Source organism: Diuraphis noxia, unplaced genomic scaffold (assembly GCF_037042655.1).
Source record: "Diuraphis noxia isolate RWA-SAM2 unplaced genomic scaffold, SU_Dnox_SAM2 contig0004, whole genome shotgun sequence".
NCBI lineage: Eukaryota > Metazoa > Arthropoda > Insecta > Hemiptera > Aphididae > Diuraphis > Diuraphis noxia.
Window position 1 is genome coordinate 71989719 of NW_028301714.1, and position 21780 is coordinate 72011498.

Sequence of the window (21780 nt, forward strand, 5' to 3'; positions counted from 1 at the left end):
TGTTTTCCAGGCTTTGTGATGTGTACATTAAGCCAAGCACATATTTCTATTTCTTGGTCGTAGGAAATAATTGTATATATTTTGAAAACGAAAGAAAATAATAAAAATAATATTTTATTATAATTCTTTTTGTGGGTGTAACAGAAGATCTAAAGGGATGGGGTTAGTCGTAGTCATTAGCAATGACTCATTATACTCTGCAGGATTTAAAATGTCTATTGATATAATTAATTAAAACAAATTGAAATATTGTTAAAATGATTAAGTATTTAACTCAGAATTTCATTTTTTTTTCGGTGGAGAGTTATTTTTTTAATCGTGTTGGCTTACTCTCATATATAATATGTAGGTAGCTAATACAGACTTCAGAGTAGAGTTTTTCACTTTATAATATATTATTATTATTACGTTCATTTAACGATTTCCAATCAACTCGGTTTAACAGAAGCTGTTACATATTAATATGGCGGCATTATATTAATGCCTATAGGTAGATGATAGAAACCTACTCTAACTACATGATAATTTAATATTATTGTTATACCCATATAACATGTGTGCTGTGATTTTATGGTTATAATTTTAATTTTGACTATCCGTAGATTGGATTGTAAAAGATTGATGGATAACGTAATATAACCGGTTAATGTATAGACTGTATAGCAGTATATTTACATGGGTTTATTATTGCACGGACTCGCTGTTTATTTTACGACCACGATCGAAACAAGCGTCCGGATATACGTACTTTTTACGACTGTTTTACTATATTATAATATCCCATATTTCAAATTATATATCGCATACCAATAATTGTACCTATATACCCCAGAGACACAAGTCATTGCAGGTATAGGTATATTCAAATTTCTGCGCCACCGTAATGATAAGTTTCTATACCTTCGTCTATTCAAATATTTCATATAAAATATAAAAAAATATATCAATTTCTGATACCATAAATTAATTTTCTGATTTATGTACATTTAAAATAAATTATAATTAAGACTTGAGTTTGAAATGTTTGAATGCCTTAAAATATTTTAAAAAATGTGCAAAAATAATCTAAAAATCGTAAAACATGCATTTTGAAATTACTGCAAATGATTTTCGATATTGTCTGTCGTATTGCACTTTGTTGCTTTCCCCTATAATTATTGTAGTAAGCTTCAATATGTCATAATAATAATGAGGTTTTAAGCGATAATAATTTAGAAAAACAATACCTATAAGTAACTAAGAAACACATTTAAAATCTAAATACATTGATATACGTTTATTTTTCACTCAAATAGACAATTCTAATTCCAACAATACTTCCTAAAATTTAACTCCAAACTTTGTATTCTGATTAAACACTTTAATTGTTCACAATATGTATGAGAAATCCATCGAGGCATATTTATATATGTAATTGTATTTAATTGATTAAATATTTAAGTTAGAATGTGAAAATGTATTTAACACAAACTGTCTACTGACGCCAATTACTATGAAGTAAATAAGCATTGGAAATTAGGTGAAATTGGCGGGCAATAAATTTTTTCTTTGCAGTTCCTATTGTTCTCTATTAAAATCGGTGGTAATGGGCGTTAGTTACATTTTTTTTTTTTGTATTTGGTAATTTTTAAAAATTTAAAAATTATTGTAGTGGTTTCCGCATCGGGTCCGAGTCTAAGGTGATGGATAAGTCGAGGCTGCTGATTTGGTCTGTGTAGGGGAGTATTCTGTGATTATGTGGTTTTGTTCAAGAGTTAAGTTTAACATTAATTGCACCTGTGTTTCTCTTATTTTGTCAATATTAAGGTTTTGTTTACATATATTATGTCTTTTGTTCTTTGACAAATTATCACACTTTATTTGTTTTTAAGAAACATTTATTTTGACTGTTTTCAAATCTCAAAGCTTCGTGTCCTTAATATTCGAGATGTAGTGGTGAAATAAGTAGGTAGTATATGTTTATAGTTTCGCGGATCGTTGGACGACACGTCACGATAGCCCGCAATACATCACGGAATAACTGACAGCTACAAGTCCTCGTTTTGTGACGCATTTTTTCCTCTTTGTTTTACACAAACCATTATTTTTATTAAAATTCGCAGTATGACATCATGCTCCATTAAGTCCCGCTGTATGTATGTTATCGCACAATCGATCAAAGCAAATTTTCTAATGTATTGTCCAAGTACCTATGTATAAATATATAAATATTAAATATATATATATATTTATTTATTTATAAAGTGTATTATCGATCATATTAATCAAATTAGCATATTTAACTAAGTAGATATAAATTATATTTAAATCAATTGACATTTTTAAAATATTCTGTCACATATTTTATTTTATATAAATATATTAAATTGCTTATATTTTTCGTTTTATTTATTAATATATTAAAACGTTAACAGAGCAATAAACATTATCATGATCGGTTCTATAATTGTCTGTTTAAAAAATATGTAATTTTCTTCAACTTCATATTTAGGTGTACTTATAAGTACATCACTTGTCCGTTGTCGTTCATTCAATCATCCATTATAATATCTGTAAAATTAAAACGTTGTGTTTTCAGAGTTAGATAGATAATTAAAACTAGTTAGTTATTGAATTTTAGTCGGGTGTTATTTGAAATTGAAATAAGTTATAATTTGTATCTATATGATTTATATTTGATGTGCCTATCCGATATTTTAATCAATATAAAAGGACCAGGGTTACTTCTATAATATTACAAAGGTACAAAAACCTTATAGGCATGTTATCTTATTAATGCCAGTGTCTGTGATACTCTAGGTGTCAGGGATTATGGGATCCACTATAAGGTACCTTAATATACCATTGTTAATCTGACATCAATTATAAATATAATTGTATGATACTTCTGACCCCCAAAAGAGATCTAATAAATAATGTATTGTTTTGTTGAAATTGAATGAATCAAAAAACAAACGTTCACTTTTACTATTTATTTTATTTACTATATATTTGAATATTTTAAACCATAACATCGATTATTATTATTATTATCATATCTTAGGTGTAGGTTAGTTTTGTTAATATGAACAAAAAAATTTTAAATTCAATGTTATATATTAAATATAATACCTACGTTCTACATATATTGTAAAATTATTTAAATTATATACCATATTTATTATTATATAATTGTATTTTACTAAAAATGTAACACTAGTGGCCTGTGTTGTCGAAGAGGAAATTTAGTTATGTAAATTTCAATATCAATAAAAAAAAAAAATTTTAATATAGACTATTAAAATATGTCGTATGTGGAAACGCGTTGATCATTATAGGTAAAGTTAAAGTGTAAAAATACTAATGCATCTCACATTAAAAATTGAGCCATTTAAAATAACCGCAACAATCTAGTCGATTAATATAAATATAATTAATATAGTAATAATTATGATATGAATACATATATACAGTAAAACCTTTCTATAATGGAATCGCTTGGGACCAAATATTTTTCCGTTATAAAGAGTTTTCCGTCGCAGAAGGGTAGAAATTGCATTTATTATTTGCACCGGGACTATTGACATTTTCCGTTATAAGAAGGACTCTGTTAATAGAGGGTCCGTTATAGACAGGTCTTACTATATGTATATTCCTTAACAGAACATTATAATATTCTAATTCCAGTATGTGGCAAAAAACTACATCACAGACACGAAGATATTAATTATTTTTCGACCGTCATTCTCACGTATTCTATTTAGGCGTTAAACCGTGTTATTATTCCCGGTGAATATTTCATAAACATACAATAATAATTCGTAAAAAAATTCACGGAATGGTAAATACAAGCACACGGTTGTAGTTAATACTTATAATAATATATTACAATATCATTATAATATTAAGCATATTATACAAACAGTAAATCGTCTCTATCGGATAATTCACTCGACATTAGTATAGGATTCCGCCCCCCACATTAGTGCATATTATTATTATTATTATACCCGGCAACATCATCAGCGAGTCTCCGATCTGGTTGTATTATATAGCTGCTCGTTTGTTATTCACGAATGTTGTGCTGCAGCCCGGCGGAGAGGGCGGGAAATAACAATGCGATAAAACTTTAAAAAGCGGCGGGTGGATTGCGCGCGGGAAACTCGACGTCGGTTAAAAAAATGTGTCGTCGGGGTGCACAATACGTATATTGTGTAATAATAATATATAGGTAATTATATTATTCTGTGATAGTTTGGTACATACGAAAATATAATAATACTTAGATATGTATTTTCGATGGGCCGCCTACGCTATAGCATCTATATTCTATATAATATATATGGTATATAATATATTATAATATTTTTTTAATATTGTATACACAAGTCTCAGTGTGATATATACTATGTATATACTTAATGATAATATGTGTGTTATATTTATATGTTGTACATTATATAAGCTATGTATACGCGATGATATTATATATTACTATAATGTGTGTGTACATCAAGAACACGCTTTCGTATAGTGCGCGGTTGAATGAATACCAAACGCGTCTTTTGTGTTTCCAAAGTCTTTGGTGCGCATATATGGGGTTTTTTCGATAAGCCTTCGCGAACGGTGGTTAACACTCATCAGGAAATGGCAAATCGTAACAAAAGACAATGCCTTGCGCTCATCAGGCGATTACAAGGGACGCTAATGAGGTTATATTGTGCAGACAGACATTTATCCGTCGAGTCTTGCTCTTTCTCCCCGTACCACTACCATCGCCATCGCCTCCACAACCACCGTCTCCACCACCTGTGCCGCTCCTTAACACGACGTGCGTGCGCTCGCGTTTCTACCCCGTCCGCTCTGCGCGCGATCGTTCTGTAGCCGGTTGGCATCTGTTCGGGCTTGGTTGGCTGCAGGATGGATATTGTTGGTGCCCATGATGCTAGTCTTGTTCGTTTCGCTGCAGAGAGAGAGAGAGAGGGAGAGCTTAAAGGTATCGTCGCTGTTTTCGAATAATACAAAAGACCCCGTGCCGAGTGGATACCTATGTATGTATTGTACGCTTTCGGTTTGCTGCCCCCCCCCCTCGCGGCTTGCTTCGTCACGTCCTCGATCTCCGTAGTCGGGGTAGGTGTGTGTAGGACGAGTGAGACAAAGCTCTAAGAACGTTTCCGTTGCCGTTGCGCCACTCACATTAAATACACACCACCCCTCAGCTATCCACCTGTAGTGGGATATAAGGTTTTCTGTTCACCGACGACCCTGCGCAACCACCACCCACAACACCACCATCGCAACACGACCATCGCGGGCCGTACCCCCATCGTCCACCTAGCACACAGCCCGAATGCATGCAGTTCGTTTATAAATTCAGTTCTAGACATAAAACGACTTTTGAATATTGTATTGTACCTATGTATTGTATTATTATAATAAATCACGCCCGACCATTAGGACCGACGAAATGACTTCGGATGCTTCTATCTTTTATAGTCTATTGTCGTTTAAGACGAGCATTGAAGAACAATTTGAGCTTTCTTGGAAAACTTTATACATAGGTAAGTAGTTTTCTCGTCTAAATTTGAGATTTTAACTACTTATTCGTGTAAATATTATCTGCTTCACATAATAATTTATCTACTTTTAAAGTATATTTTCAAAATGTTGTCGTATATCATGCCACATATATACGACAACATTTTGAAAATATACTTTAAAAGTAGATAAATTATTATGTGAAGCAGATAATATTTACACGAATAAGTAGTTAAAATCTCAAATTTAGACGAGAAAACTACTTACCTATGTATAAAGTCTTATGTACTAAAAAGGTTAGTGGAACAGAATTTTTCTTAAGTGTTTAGTTTTTGTTTGAAATATTCAAAATGTTTATCAAAATAAATCGACGCGCTGCTCCGTTGTAACTACACTATGTTCGTAACAAAAATATCACTTATTAGCATTTTAAATAAACAAAAATTACTTATTTCTACATAAAACAAACATCAAAAATAAAATGTTTGCGTTGATAATGAATTTTGTTATGCGAGTGACTTTTACACGAGTAAGATAATATAGGCGATTATTCTGAGCTCGTCCCAATAATGTAATGTCACGTGGTTATTCCTAGATACATCCTTAATTAATACTTTTATTTAAATTTAATTTTGACATAATCGTTTTTAGTAATTCTGACTACCATGGTTTAGCTTTAATAATAATTTTAAGATCATTTTTTTCTTTGTGATGTGTGATTTTTTAATAATTATATAATAACACATCCATTACAGTGACTCTTAGTGAAGAGCAATTAAATATCCATTGCCCGAGTTTTTTTAAAATTAAAAAATTAAAATATAAAATAAACTCGAATTCATCATTTTATTAATAGCTATAATATTAGTTCGTTCTTTAATCCATACAAGCGGTTGGATAAACAAAAAAACTATTTATTTTAAATATTTAATATTGATTTAATATATTTTCATACTCACTCATCGCAAAGTTTATTTTTATGAGCTTTTCCATTATACTAATTATTTTATCCACCCACTGTTCAATAATTAATATCTCTTCAAATGATTAATTTATGACAACTGTATAAGAATAAAATATTTTCAGCGTTCTTTTAACCTAATTGTAAAAACAATTTAACAATTTGCTTAAAATTAAAATTATGTAATAAATAATAATAAATATGTTTAAATAGTTAACAGATACATATTGTTCTATATATCTAAAATAAAAACTGTTCATTAATTATTTATTGACTTATCGACGAGCATCTATGATTAAAATATACATTTACAATTTTAATTTGAAACTCCTAGCAAATAATTTTTATATGATGTCATCTTTTTCGTAATACACTTTTTAGAACTAAAAGTTTTCTCAAAGTTACTCATAACTTGTTCATAGATTGGAAATTTGACCTAGTATACTTTAAAGTTTACATAAACCATTTTAAGTTTCAACAAATCCTCATTTTTATAATTAAAGAGTTTATCTTATAATTTCAATGAGTATTGTCAAGAATAAGTCTATATATCATATTACCTCAACTTAATCACTAGTTGTATTACATAAATGCTTGAAATGTTGAATACAAATTGTATGGATTAAAAATTTCAGCTCATACATTGTATAAGCTATTACTAATTACCTACATATCATTTTGGACAGTAATAATACATTACTTTAAGAACTCGTACTTATTAATGATATATATTATATACATTACATACATTTATTTATAATTAATGAATTTCAATAAAACATATCTGCTTGATGCATGTGCATGTGTGCATTGCATTTTCTGTGTTCATCGTTAAATCCTTGTAAACAGAAAATAAGAAAATAATTGATATTATTTTTAATATGACAATAGGTATTATAAAATTATGATTTTTGTACTAAAATAGAAGATATTCATGATGTAGATCATAAATAATTATGTAAGTAGATTAAAACCAAATGAAACTTTAATTAATTTTTTATAAAATACGTTTACGAACTTTATAATTTATATGTTCGAAAGTCAAACATGTGATTATTGAGTAAAATTAATCAGACTGCAGTTGTTGCAATATGTGCATTTAGTAGTTATACAGTTTATCAAAAGTGCAGTTTTTGGTCATCATATTTATCCTTTGCACACGTGGCACCCGTTCATAACAGCCGTGTTTTGACTGTGTATTGTATATAGTCCCTACTATTTGTTTAATGCTATATGAATAAATCATAACGAAAATCACATCAGTTAAAAAATAAAAATAATCACAAAGCTACAAACTGCAGTATCGGAATAAAAATAATTAATATACAATATAATATTTAATTTGAATATTGATTTTCTGTAGTTTTTTTTAAATATATCGCGTGGTATATCACGCTATAATATATCACGTTGACCAGTGCTTAAACCGTCAGCAGTCGAACAAGCCCGGACGGCGGTAAAAATGTTAAAAAGCGATCGAAGAGAATATAGCGAAGATGAGTTAGTTGTTTATCCGGGTGAGGGGGGGGGGTGGTCTGGTCTCGGATAAGTGGTATAAGTGGTTAAAAGCTTCATTGTGACTGTTTCATCGGTATTGGTATGCAAATAATACACACATACACATATATCGATATGTATGTATATATAAAACTGTTTGTTTACTAGTCTTTTGTTTCAAAGCGATTTATGCGCTGACCGAGAGCATTATATATATATATACAATATATAACTATATATATATATATATATAAACTCTAGGTATTTCGGTATTTGGGCTGGTTTAGGTACCACATCAAACCTTACAGCGGCGTCGTTGAGTCGATATTTGGATAAATATGTATATACATAGGTATATAATATATGCATGTATATTATTATAAATCGTTGTCATTGGGCTGCGTTATGGGTCTCTAATTATTATTATTTGATACGATGTGTATGTATGTGTTATAAAATGTTTGCACTGTAAATACACGTACGTAATGGACCACATTGCGTAGATACCCACGGTCCGTGAATTGCGAAAAACGAAAATATTATTAAAACCATCTCTCTCACTCACTCTCTCTCTCTCTCTCTTCCTATTTTTATCTCTCGAACCAGCCACTTTTTCACCCGAGCAAATACCATATATATATATAAATATATACTCAACACACACAAATATCAAATAGTTATAAATTTGTGTGTGTGTACGCAACAGTTATCAAAATGTTGATACTATTTACCCAGCGTGTATTGGTTTCCGCGGTTGATGACCTACAGGATTTTTGGAGCGAGCACGGTACGAATAAATTACTAAACAAAAATAAAATTTAGTTTATGTATATAAAATATCAAATAAAATAGACATATAGTAGGTTTATATAAAGATATAAACGTTTTTAATGTAACGAATAAACAATATTATACTTGAAAATCGTTAAAAAAATACTCTGAAAAAGAACGTTTATATTTTACAAATATTAATAATAATGCATTCGAGTGTATATCATAATAATATAATATCATCCTCATACAAGTGGCTTATCGAATAGCCAATAAAATTACAGTTTTTGAATCTCCTATATTATGCCAGTCGCAACCCCTTCCCTACCTATTAGTTGATTTAACATTTTTGGAATTGACTACTTATTATATTCAATATAATATCTAATATTCCATTTTTTTTTGTGTGTGTTGGAACCACGGCGCTACAGGGGGATACTTCACCTGGTTGTGTCGTCCTTCCCCCTGTATCTGTATCATATATTTACATGACAAATACAACAGATTACAGCAATTATACTTAACTAAGGCGGTAGCCTTTACATGCACTGTAGGGTTCTACCCCTCCAACTTTCGCCGTTGGCGCACAATATATTTTGCTTAACTAATGTGTCTTTGCGATGCTCTTTGCAATGCCCTTTCTTCTTCCTCCTTCGTGGAGAGCACTTTGGTTATGTACTGCTTAACAAGGGTCCAGTTTTCCCGGCTCTCCAACATTTTTGAGACGACGGTGTCTGGCTCCAGATCCGCTCCAAGTGTCACACATACCTCACTCTTTGTCTGCCACCACCTGTCGCAGACGAATAACGTGTGTTCGGCATCGTCTTCCTTTGCTCCGCAGACCACACATTCCGGGCTTTGGCGCTTCTTGAATCTCTCCAGGTATTTACCGAAGCACCCATGACCAGTAAGCATCTGCGTCAGATGGAAATCGCAATCCCCGAACCTCCTCTCGATCCAAGGTTTGACATTTGGTATAAGTCTGGACGTCCATTTTCCCTTCTTGGAGTCCATCCATTCCTTCTGCCATTTGTCTATTGTGATTGCACATTCAACTGCTTCTTCAAAAATTCTTCCCTGCCTCTTGTTCGTAAATCTTTTTTGATTCTCCAATGCTGGGGATCATTGTCCAATGGCGGGGATCATTCCGCTAACTACCAGAGCTGCTGCGGTAGACACCGTTCTATATGCCATAATGCATCTCAGTGTAATTTTCCGCTGAGGACTTTCCAATCCTTCGACATTGTTAGCATACACCAATGCCCCTGCCCAGATTGGCGCAGATATAATATCTATATTCCATTTAGGACAACAATAAATATTTTATATTATTTAAAATTTTATTCGCATATTATTTGATGACAATAATTTATTATGACTATAACTATTTTCAATCAAATAATTTTAGTAGAGGCAAAATTTAAACTTTAAAGTATATATACTTAAAATAATAATTAGTCAATTTTGATAAATTGAAGCAAAACTCAAATAATAGATAGTTTTCTAACACAGATATTTATTATTTATTTTTTATTTAGAATAAAGCCATAAAGGCTTCAACAGCTTGAGGTTATTAGCTTACAATTGTAACAAATGAGAACAGGAATAAAATATTTAAAAATATTTATAGTTTATGGTGTAAATTAGTATAATACAATAATTTGTAGATTGCTTCAATGTTATCTTCGTTGAAAGCAAGATGGAGGGATCATGAGTTCTCGAAGATTGTCCGTGCTTCGGTGTATTTTGGGAATTTCGTAACAATGTGGTCAATCGATAGATTCACGTTACATGTGTAGCATATTGGAATACAATAATATTCGTCATGTTATAAAACTAAATTAAACATGTCCACAGTTTTTGACCAATTGACGCTAAATTTTGCTTAGGTATGCATAATTTAGAATTTCAGACGGGTCGTCAGTATATTACATTTTATAAAAGTCACGGCTAACAGCTATATTATATAATATAAAAAGTGATAGAGTATTGTTAAGGTTTACAGAGTTAAAAATGAATTAATGCTAACTTAATATTAATATTATAATATATATAAAAAAAAACAAATAAATAAATTCATATATACATATATAAATTAATGTATAACCTCAATTTATAAGTGTCATCACTGGGTGGCTGCTTTTATCAATCTTATTTATGTATTTTATTTATCTCGGCTAATACTATTATTGCACCCATGAGTTACAGATTGTGTATATAACAATAAAGGGGAAAAAATGAATTGACCAATTTTGATGATTCAAGGAAGGCTTGGATAGTTATAAATTAAACCAGTTATTGCAGGTTGGCTATCCGGTATAAAATAATAATTATAATATAAATTTATAAAATAAAATAATATTATAACAACTGAATATTCGTTTATTTCTGTTTATAAATAATGATTTACGAGAGAAAAAAATTATTTATCACCATTCACCGCTGGTAGATTGTTCATTTCAGTTTCATTTATTCCCCAAGCAGCTCTGAATGATACAGCTAGCATATTATACAACATTTTATATACGTATGTACTTGGTAGACCTAATCATTTATTAAATTAAGTAGGAAAACCTATGTATAAATTGGTAAAAATTATGACGATAGAAAAATACTTATATAAGTGTAAATACAACCATGAAAAAAATAATATGACGTTCTTGTTTGAAGCTTGTACGAAAGACCATGCTACCAATAATGCACTGAGATTGCCTATACAACACGCCGGCCAACAAAAAAATGTCACTAAAAAAATTTAAAAATATACCTACAACATTATTGTTCAACCGGAAACTTATTCGAATTAGTTTTAATGAACTAATTTGTTTTCTTATTTAAAACTATTAAATATTATAATAAAAATAAAGAAAGGAATAGATCGAAGATTATTTAAAAAATATTTGAATTTTTAACGAACAATTAATTAAAACTTCAAATTTCCAATTTTCAAGTTAATAATCCTTCAAGAGGGTTATCTCCAAAGTCAGTATTGGTCAATCATGAGTCATGATTAACATTTTTATAGGTACACAATCTTAAAATGTCAAATCTTTTTGGTTGTAGTATACATAGATAGTACATCCTGAATACTTGAAGGTTTCATTTAAAAAATAAATATACCAAAACTAATCGCTTTATTTTCTAAAATGAATTAAACCCTTTCATAAGATTTTCCAAAAATTATTAATAGTATAATAACTAGATTGTCTAAGAGGATTTTAAAACTTTATAATCGTTATCATTGAAGTATTTTTTATTTTTTTTTTTATAAAAGAAAAAGTTATTAAGTAAGAGAGTATTTTAATTATTTTAGCGATCTTTTTCCGTAAAGTCAAGGAATGCAATATGGAATAATATCCTATAATTAAACTGTCAAAGTTTTATGAAAAAAAAAGCTTGTAATAGTTAAGCTCTTTGCACTGTTTTAGACCTTATTTATCAATCAAATACTTAAAACTATAAAATCCTAACATAACTAATCCGTGTAACGGTGGATTACAATAACTACGATTATTAATACTTATTAAATAGACTTAAAAAATAAATATATATTTAAGTAGGTTAAAAATATTTATTTGTCTTATAGATGCGAAAACGTGTGGTAATTACAATATAATATTTAATTAATCAGTTTTCAGTAGTGTGGTTTTTTATTTTCTAATACGAATTAATGTGGAATGCTTTTCATGGTGAATAAACTTGGTCGATTTACATGATAAGAAGGAAAACTTTGACTAGTACACCCAAAAGTCCAATTTTTGTTTACCAAGGGAGAAATCTCTGAATTTGAAAGAGCAGTTGGTTATTTTTAAAGCACAGATGGTTTCATTTAAAAGTTGTGCGTGATATTTTAAAATTAGTATAGTTTTATAAATTTGTTTAGCTGAAAATTACATAAAAAATAGAGGAATGTTGTTTTTGTTGATCTAAATACATATTAGACAAATTTATACATATTTAATTTGAAATTAATTCATAAGCTGCGTCCACACCTAACAAACAATTAGAAAAACGTTTGTCGAACGTTCGCCGAACACCAAAAATATCTAGCAAACGTTTGACGAATGTTTTTCGAACGTTTGTTTGAGGTAGACGTGTTTCCAAAAAAATTTGTTTGTCAATAACCCAAACAAAAATGTTCGCTCACTAAGCGAACATTTTGAATGTATGTTTGTAAATTATATAAATAATATAATATTAATTTAAATAATAATAATAATAATTTATATTATTTAATTATTTAATTAAATGTTTATTAATGTAATTTAATAATTTTAAATTCTGAACGGATACAAACGTGAGGTGATGTGTCAATACGTGATAGACTATTTAAACAATATACTATTTTTAAATTATTATTTTGTGATATTCCAGACTATAGCGAGATAATGCGGTAATATCGCGCGTTTATATATAAATATTCTGTTATATACATATATGTAGTATTGTTTATTGAACTAATATTAATTTTAATTAATTTAATTATCAAGAAAACCAGTATTCAGTTTGCACGTGACCCAGTACACCACACATGGATAGTGGTATCTTTTATTCTTTCTATTTTTTTATTCAGTGTTAATATACCGACTTCCGAGTCACAAAATGAATGAAAAGTGGTCTAAAGAGAAAATAATCGATTTAATTCAATTATATGAGAATGCCAGTTGCTTATGGAACACAAAATCTCCCGATTATAAAAATAAGATAAGACGTACTGATGCATTTATTGATATTGCTAACAAACTTAACGCTGAGGAACAAAAGGTAAGAAAAAAAATTGAATCTCTTCTAACTCAGTATCGCAGAGAAAAAAAGGCTTTGATTTTAAAACCTGGTATGTCTAGGCCGATGATATAAAAACACCTTGGTATGCATATAAATATTTCTACTTTTTATCTAATAAAAATACACCAAGAATTACGCGATCTAATACCAGTGAAGATGGTGAAAGTAATTTATTGGATTCTGATTTACTTAAATCAGAATCGGGCAATGAGGATACTATCAGTGAACTTAATTCTGTTGAAATTGAAAATCATTCTAAAAATGTTGAGCAAAGTGTAGCAAATTTAGATAAAAAAAAAGAAACTTTTTTTATCGCCCAAACGCCCAAAAATGCCAAAAATAAATAATGAAGATGATGATCAAACGAAAGAAGCATATGCAATTATGAAATCTTGTTATTCAAAAATACAAGAGGACCAACAAAGGGATGAGTTTAAAGTGCATGGGGAATCAGTTGAATTTAGATTAAGGAAAATTAAAAACACAATATCTGTGTGTTTACTTAAAAATCAGATAGACAACCTATTATTTAAAACCGAAATGGACCAATATACACACGATGCTTCGGTACCTCAGCCATTAGAACAGAATTTACCATCACCACAACCACCTTCTACTCCTTCTACTTCTACAAAACAGGCGAGAGAATCTCCACAATTACAAAACTTCAATATGCAAGATTATGTACAATTTTATTAAAGTATGTTATATTTAATATTTTTGAGAAGTAATATTCATTTGTTATTCATTTTCCTACTTTATATATTATTATATTTGTATAGAATGATGTAAGTTATAATTTTTTTTTAACATATATAAATTCACGCGCAAGTTGCCGACTTATTTAACTTTAATTTATTTATTTAATATGAATAGGAAAATTAATTTAATAAAGTGATACTTGAACAATTACAAACAATATGTTATTTACTAAAACTACATTATATATACATATAATTTTTATAATTAAACGTATTCATCTTGCCAAGGAATACTTCCATGTTCACTTGTAAAATACGTCGTAAGTTCGTCTCTTATAGCTTTTGGGTTTCCTCCTGACTTGCGTCCAATACGTGAAAGAGGTAAACATGATGTATTTTCTGAATGTGTTCTCCATGTCCCTGGTATAATTTCTTCTCCTGATTCATTTTCGACATCAAGACTTCCTTGTGGAGTTTAAGAGTTTTTAGAGGTTTTACTAGCCCGAAGAAAATTGTGTAAGTAAACGCATGCAAGGGTAACTGACGTTGCATTATCTGGACTTAGTAACATGGGTTTTCTAAGTACTCTAAATATAGAACTCATAATGCCAAAATCATTTTCGGATACTCTACGTGCTCTGCTTAATCGATGATTAAAAATTCTTTCTTTACTTCCTTTCATTTGGTGTCCTGGATATGGTTTTAGTATATTCTCACTGAGTGAAAATGCATCATCAGCCATTATAATGTATGGTATAGAAATATCTCTACCAGGTAAACATTTAGGCTGAGGTAGATTTAGAGATTTGTTTACCAAACTTTTCCATAAGTCAGTGTTTTTGAACACACTCCCATCGGAAATACGTCCCCGACAGCCAACATTTACGTATGTGAACGAGTAGTTCGCGTCAACAAGTGCCATTAATACTATACTGAAGTGGCCTTTATAATTAAAAAACTCAGTTCCGGTCTTAAACAGAGCTTGCAATAAAATATGTTTTCCGTCAAGGGCGCCTATGCAGTGAGGAAAGTTCCATTTATCTTCGAAATCAAAAGCAACTTTCAGCCAACTGTTTGTATCTGATGGTGTCTAAAAAAAAATCAAGTAGAATAAAATTTAGTATATTATATATTATATTATACAGTCAGCTGAGATATTCAGTGGTACCTCTTAACGTGAACACACTGTAGGCATATACCTATAATATATTATATATATAGTAAAAAAGTGTATTTTATTACCATTATAGAAGTGTGAAGGCCAGTTATTAATGCTTCGCATACTTCAGGTACAATCTGTGATATTGACTGCTTTGATATTTTGAACGTATACATTAGAGAATGATATGAATCACCACTTGATAAAAATCGTAAAGTTATTGCTAAACGCACTGCCACAGAAATATTTTCACGAAAATTAGTGTTTTCTTTTGTGACTTTTGGGCCAATTAAATTAATTAAAAATTCGAAATCAATACTTGACATTCTGGTAAAATTACTAAATAAATCACTTTCATGTAAATCTAAAATGAAATTCTCACCACTGTAAGTCTTTCTTCTCTGAAAAAGTTGTCTTTCCCACCACCTTCTTTTTTTATTATTATTTTTATTTTTTTGATATTTATTACGCATTATAACAAACGCAGCAGCGCCAATGCAGCATGCGACTTGTTCTATATCTGATATGGTCGCGACTGTTGGCAAACATATAGCGAACATCAAATTATAAACAAACGTTTGTTGTCATTAATAAAATGTTTGACAAACGTTCGACAAATGTTTTTCAAACGTTCGACATATGTTTGACAAACAATGTTTCCCCAAACGTTTGTTAGGAGTGGACGCAGCTATATATTTAATAATTAGGTAACTGTAATTGTTTACATAGGGATAATCTATGCATAGGCACGATTTAGTATTTATAGTTTCTTAATTATTCGGTTTTCCATATATCCGAATATTGTCATAATACATTATACTATTATGATGTTTAATGTACATATCAAATTAATTTTAAATGCGATAAGATTATTTAGATTTACTTAACCAAAGTATTATGATTTAGTAAACTAAGTTTTTTGGTTAAAAATATTCATGTTTTTCACAAGTAATTAGAGCATCTCCTGATTTCGGATGCTACGACTTAACTGATAGTTATATGTGTAAGATTAGGTGATGTGAAACAGCTGGGTGAGAAAATCATTTAATTTGTTCGACGTTCACGCCACAGTCGTTATAATGTGCGACGCGTTTGATGAATATTTTAAATTTTAGATGATTGTTACAACGTAGGTATAATGTAATTCAATGGCAGTACAGATTTTATTGATGTAAGAACTGCAGTGTACGTAATTCTATTGTAATATTATGAGTAGTAGAATATTAATATTTATAAGAGTTAAACTTGTCTGAACAACACGTTTTGGCATGCACGTGTATTTAAAAAACTTACTATGAGTCATAATTATATATATTTGTCGTTTAAAAATAATATGTTGATTGTGTTTGCAGGCCGTTCTGATCGTTCTGATCTACTGCCATATAATATTATGGAATGACACGCATAACCGAAAAAAATTCGAAGAATGTTAAAAAATAGTAAATAATCAAAAAGCAAATGGGTTTTTCCTAGAATTGTAGGCCTTGTCTTAGGTCGCAACCGCCGTGTAACCATCTACCTAATCGCGAGGAGGTGGTTGATCGGCGCGAGGGCGTGTTTACGTGTAGGCGGCGCTCGCGCCCGCCGTCGTCGTCACATGGCTACCGCGGCACGTTGCACATAACCGCCCGCAGTGACGCCCGGCCGTCGTGATTGTGCACTAGTCGGCAATGCGCTCCGCTGATCGAATCTTTAACCCGTCACGTGGTCCAAGTCGCGCGGATATCACACCATGGACGTTTCAAGGTATGGTGCCCGTTCGAATATTATATTATTATGCTTTATAATCCGTGCGAATTGATAAAATTACATAATATAATAAAAAAAAAAAACTCCTATAGTCATACAATGTAACGTGTTATAGTGTCGAATTCGAGTAATAATAATAATAATAATAATAATGATAATAATATTAAGGATATAACATAATATTATTGTATAAAATATTTATCAGCATTTAGCAGAGATATGTGATTTCCTCGTACCATGGGTTAGTAGGTACATCACCGATGACGGTAGAACGACAGGCGAATTAAATTGCAACGTTAATACATTTTTTCACGATCTCCGATAATAATAAATAACAACTTTTAAGTGGACGCTACACCTGCATATGTTGTCTTCGTCTTACAAACGTGTAACGTAGCAAATTTTATGCTCATCAGATCACGTTTAGCTCCATTAGTTTAATATTTACAGTAAATTGACCTGTTACAAAAATTAAAGGTAACATTATTATTGAGGACATCTCGTAGGCTTTTTATTATATTTTAATTTTAAAGTGAGTTATGAGTATTTTAAGATATACAAACAATTTACAATTTTAAAATACACATAACTCACTTTAAAATTAAAATATAATAAAAAGCCTACGAGATGCCCTCAATAATAATGTTACCTTTAATTTATGAAAGAGGTCAATTAACTCTAAATTTTAAACTAATGGAGCTAAACGTGATTTGCTATGTTACGCACTTGAAAGACGGAGACAACATATTATGCGGGTGTAGCGTCCTCTTAAGGATGTCGATCGATAGATATTTATTTTTACAGTAGTGTGTGTATCCCACATCAAGTCTATGTATAACGAGTACTTTCAAACATAAGACGTGAAATGTATTGTAATGTGAAAATTTTTTTTTGTCAAGTAAAATTAGGTTATATGTTTTGTATGATTTTGATGTTTGTATCCAAGATGAGTTTCAATTATCACTTCATCGATATGTGTTCAGATTTGGAGGTCCCTGAAGTTGGCCGCACAATTTCAAAATGTTCGCAGGTTGTAAACACATAAGCATATGAATAATGCACCATTGAGGTTTTAAATATTTAATAACATTCAATATATTAGATATTAAGAGATCAAGAAAGTATGTAGGTATAGTACAATATCGAATGAAATTTTGATAATTATTTTAAAATACAGTAATTCAATAGACAATAATAAAACAATAAAACATTTTATAGAATCTCATCATTTTTTTATTGTTTCTTATTTTTAATAAATTATTTTATTATGATTATTGTGATTGGAGATGTAATAAATGTGAGCGGTAATCACCATTAATCAGTATTCCAGAAAAATTTTTATCTTGGGTTCCGTTAATAATGAAGAATGAAAAATATTAAAATGAGCGTTGGTTGGTTAAATAATAACAAAAATTTCTCATTATTTTTAGATTATTAATTATTTCGAGACGTTGTAGAAATACCTAATATTATACAAAACATTGCCAATATTTGTTATGGTAAAACTGACAATGGTGTTATATTGCACATGTTTGTGTAAAATCTAAGTTAATTACGGAATTCCCTAGCTCCATTGATAAATATTTACAGGTGGTTTGTTTGAACAATGTTTCTTATAAAATAAATTAAATACAATTTAAATGTTTTAACAGCAACACAAACAACTAATTGTTTTGTGTTTTCAGATAAATAACAAAACATTTTTTTTTACATGCATAAATATGTATGAATACTCGTATATATATATATATATCCAACTAATAAAACATTGTAGATTTTAAATAAAAGAATGAAAAAATACATTTTTAAATAATTTTAATAAGCTTGATTCAATAATTTATTATTATGTACCTTTGTTACTTAAATAACAGTTTGGTAATATTTATGGTAAAAATATCTCAGTTACAATAGAGGAAAAAACGGTAAATTATGATTTATTCGACGTTCCGAGTATACTCCAGTAATACGTTTTGCCTTCCAGGTTAATAACGAAATTCTGAAAATGTTGCACCTACAGTATCTCTGTTGAATGATATCTTGATACAGGTTATACTTAACATAACCTAATCTTGTGTTAAAAAAAGGTACCTACACAGTTTTTTTTTTTTAATGGTAAATATTTTTAAGATTTTTTATAGAATAATAATTATATATAATATTTATGTTATATTCTTTAAATTCGGGCATGACCACATGTATTTTAACTATTATAATTTATTTATAATTATGTCTTTTTATTTAAAATATAAGTACCTACTTAAAATAAATGTTATACATTTAAATACAGATTATGTGAAATAAGCTCTAATGTATATTGAAGAACCTTTTTGTTTGTTTAGATTAATTTTCATTTTGATGGTTTTGTATATGATCAAGTTTCATTTAATAAACTATAACTGTAAATAAATAAATGCATTTTTTTATATTAGACCTATTGTAGGGCAATAGTCATAGTTCTATCAGGATTTATTGAAGGTATTTTCGGAATTTACAATTAAGTTTTATTAACTTAAATAATTTTGTTATAAAACAATTGAATGAAATCAATTATACTCTGGCTTAGTGTTCGGATTTTTTTTTTAAATTTCAAATTGAATCATAGATGCTCTTATACAGCTCTTTTAGTAGACGATAATCGATATTATTATATTTGTTGAGATTTTTTAAATTTAATGTTCGAACCGACAAATCGGACAGACAATCATTCAACTGGGACAAATAACAATTATAATTTGTTATTCGGGTAGGAGACCCCATCTGGTCTAACGGCAATAAGCGATTTTTCTTACCGAATTATTCTCGTCATTTTTCGGAGCGTCCGAAGAAAACAATGTTGAAATGTCATCATTCTTCCGATGTTGCGGTGTCAACGGACAAACTCAATTTAATCCGTCGACAACCATCTTTGTAGTAATTCCCTGCCTCGAGTTAAACTTGTGTTTCCCCGTGTCTCTTTTGTGTGTCCGAGTTTTCACGTCACCATTGGAAACCACAAAAATGTGTAAACTAATAATAACAATAAAAGTGGAAAAAAAAACATATCCACTTAGGCTTCTCATCATTGACGTTGGTAACGCGTCTTTTTTTCTTCTCTTTTTGCCTTTTGTCATTTTGGGCAGCTTGACAATAGAACGGCTTATCTCGCTGGTGAAAATATTACACAGCACCGGTGATAAGAAGGCTGAGGTTGTATACAATGTCGGTGGCATAACGAGATGTATTCTTGGTTTAGCGCTCTTTTATATACCTAACAGATTCAAAAGCACTGGGGTGTAAAAAATATTAACACATTTTGGTTGGGCGATTAAATTTTGAAAATAACACTCAGTGATACAAATGTACATAGTTTAAAAAAAAATAAACTTGAGTATATAGTTTAAGATATATAAAACTAGAAAAAACTAATGAATCAACATTTTTAAATAAACTATCATGTTTCCCTATTACACTATAAAAAACAACAAATCTTCGGTGCGTTTATTCATAATTTAAATGGTCGCAGGTATATCATTTCAAATTAGTTCGTTATATTTATTGATTTTCTAATTTAATTCGTATATTGTATATTATATTATTTATGATATAAAATAGTAATATAAATATTATTTTTGACTTAAACGAATATATTTTAAGTGTACAATTATTGCAACCTAAAGTATATATGTCATACGTGTTAAATTTAGGATAGTATATACATAGCTTAAAAGTAATGGTGTGTGAATTTTTTTTCAAAAATATGCCGATTCTATCTGAATATATCTTATTATATTATTACGTATATATTTAATATTTCCATGATTGTGGCCATTGATCATATTTTACCGTTTACTGAATGTTAAAATCAGACTATTGTGATTCATCTTTATTATTATGTAGTATTTTCAATGCAGATAATAATAAAAAAAAGACACATGCGTATTATGTCCACTGGTTCTCTATATTATGCTTATATTAGTAAACGAAATACGAATATAAATCGTATACTTATTGATGTTATTGTTATAAAGATGAGTCTCGATAGCTCAAATTTAAACTGTGTGGGTGGGGAGTGGGAGTATAAATTTAAACATATTGTGATCATTTTAGAGACAAAAAAATAGTTTAAGTTATTTGAGAGACTCGAAGGTACTTTTTAATTAGAAAAAAAACACTGTCATATGATTTTTTTTTAATATTATTAATTGTTTGTGGCATCAACTGCGTGGTTATTAGCCGGCGTTATTGCGTTACATATTAAATTTACATTAATTTTTTACATACTTGCTTAATTTCTACTTATTACCTATGTTTAAAGATTTACATTTTAATCTATGTTAGAATATTCAAATCAGTTGACGCAGTTCTGTTAAGTTGACGAAATTGAGGAGTTTTTTACTTGTCTCGATAGTGGGTGCATATGATTATTAAAACACACGATATATTTTTATGTCTAATGTATATCGTGTATGAATGTAAGATTGAATCACTTTATTATGAATTGAAGTCTTATATTCTCACACTGTGTTTGACTAACACCAATTTCTTTTCATCTTTGTGATTACATTATTATTTGGTCAATTGGATAGGTTCTTATGGCCGAGCCTTTAAACTATTAATATATTGATAAAAACTATTATTTCAATCATTTTATTGTATAATTT

At 29.6% G+C, this 21780-nt stretch overlaps 1 protein-coding gene across 3 annotated transcripts in view; it reads left to right on the plus strand.

Annotated features, from left to right (window-relative positions):
* Positions 1-21780, plus strand: part of LOC107165948 (lachesin-like) — a 112627-nt gene that overhangs the window by 614 nt on the left and 90233 nt on the right. The window contains exon 1 of one of the 3 annotated variants that reach the window (XM_089226674.1): positions 17001-17137. The exons of 1 other annotated variant lie outside the window; for it this stretch is intronic. Coding sequence is in view for 1 of the 2 variants with exons in the window: in XM_089226673.1 (XP_089082799.1) it covers positions 17062-17137 (76 nt within the window). In the remaining variant the exon portion in view is untranslated. Of the gene's footprint in view, positions 1-17000; positions 17138-21780 lie in introns of those variants that run through there. One more of the 3 variants, XM_089226673.1, reaches the window with a different exon arrangement.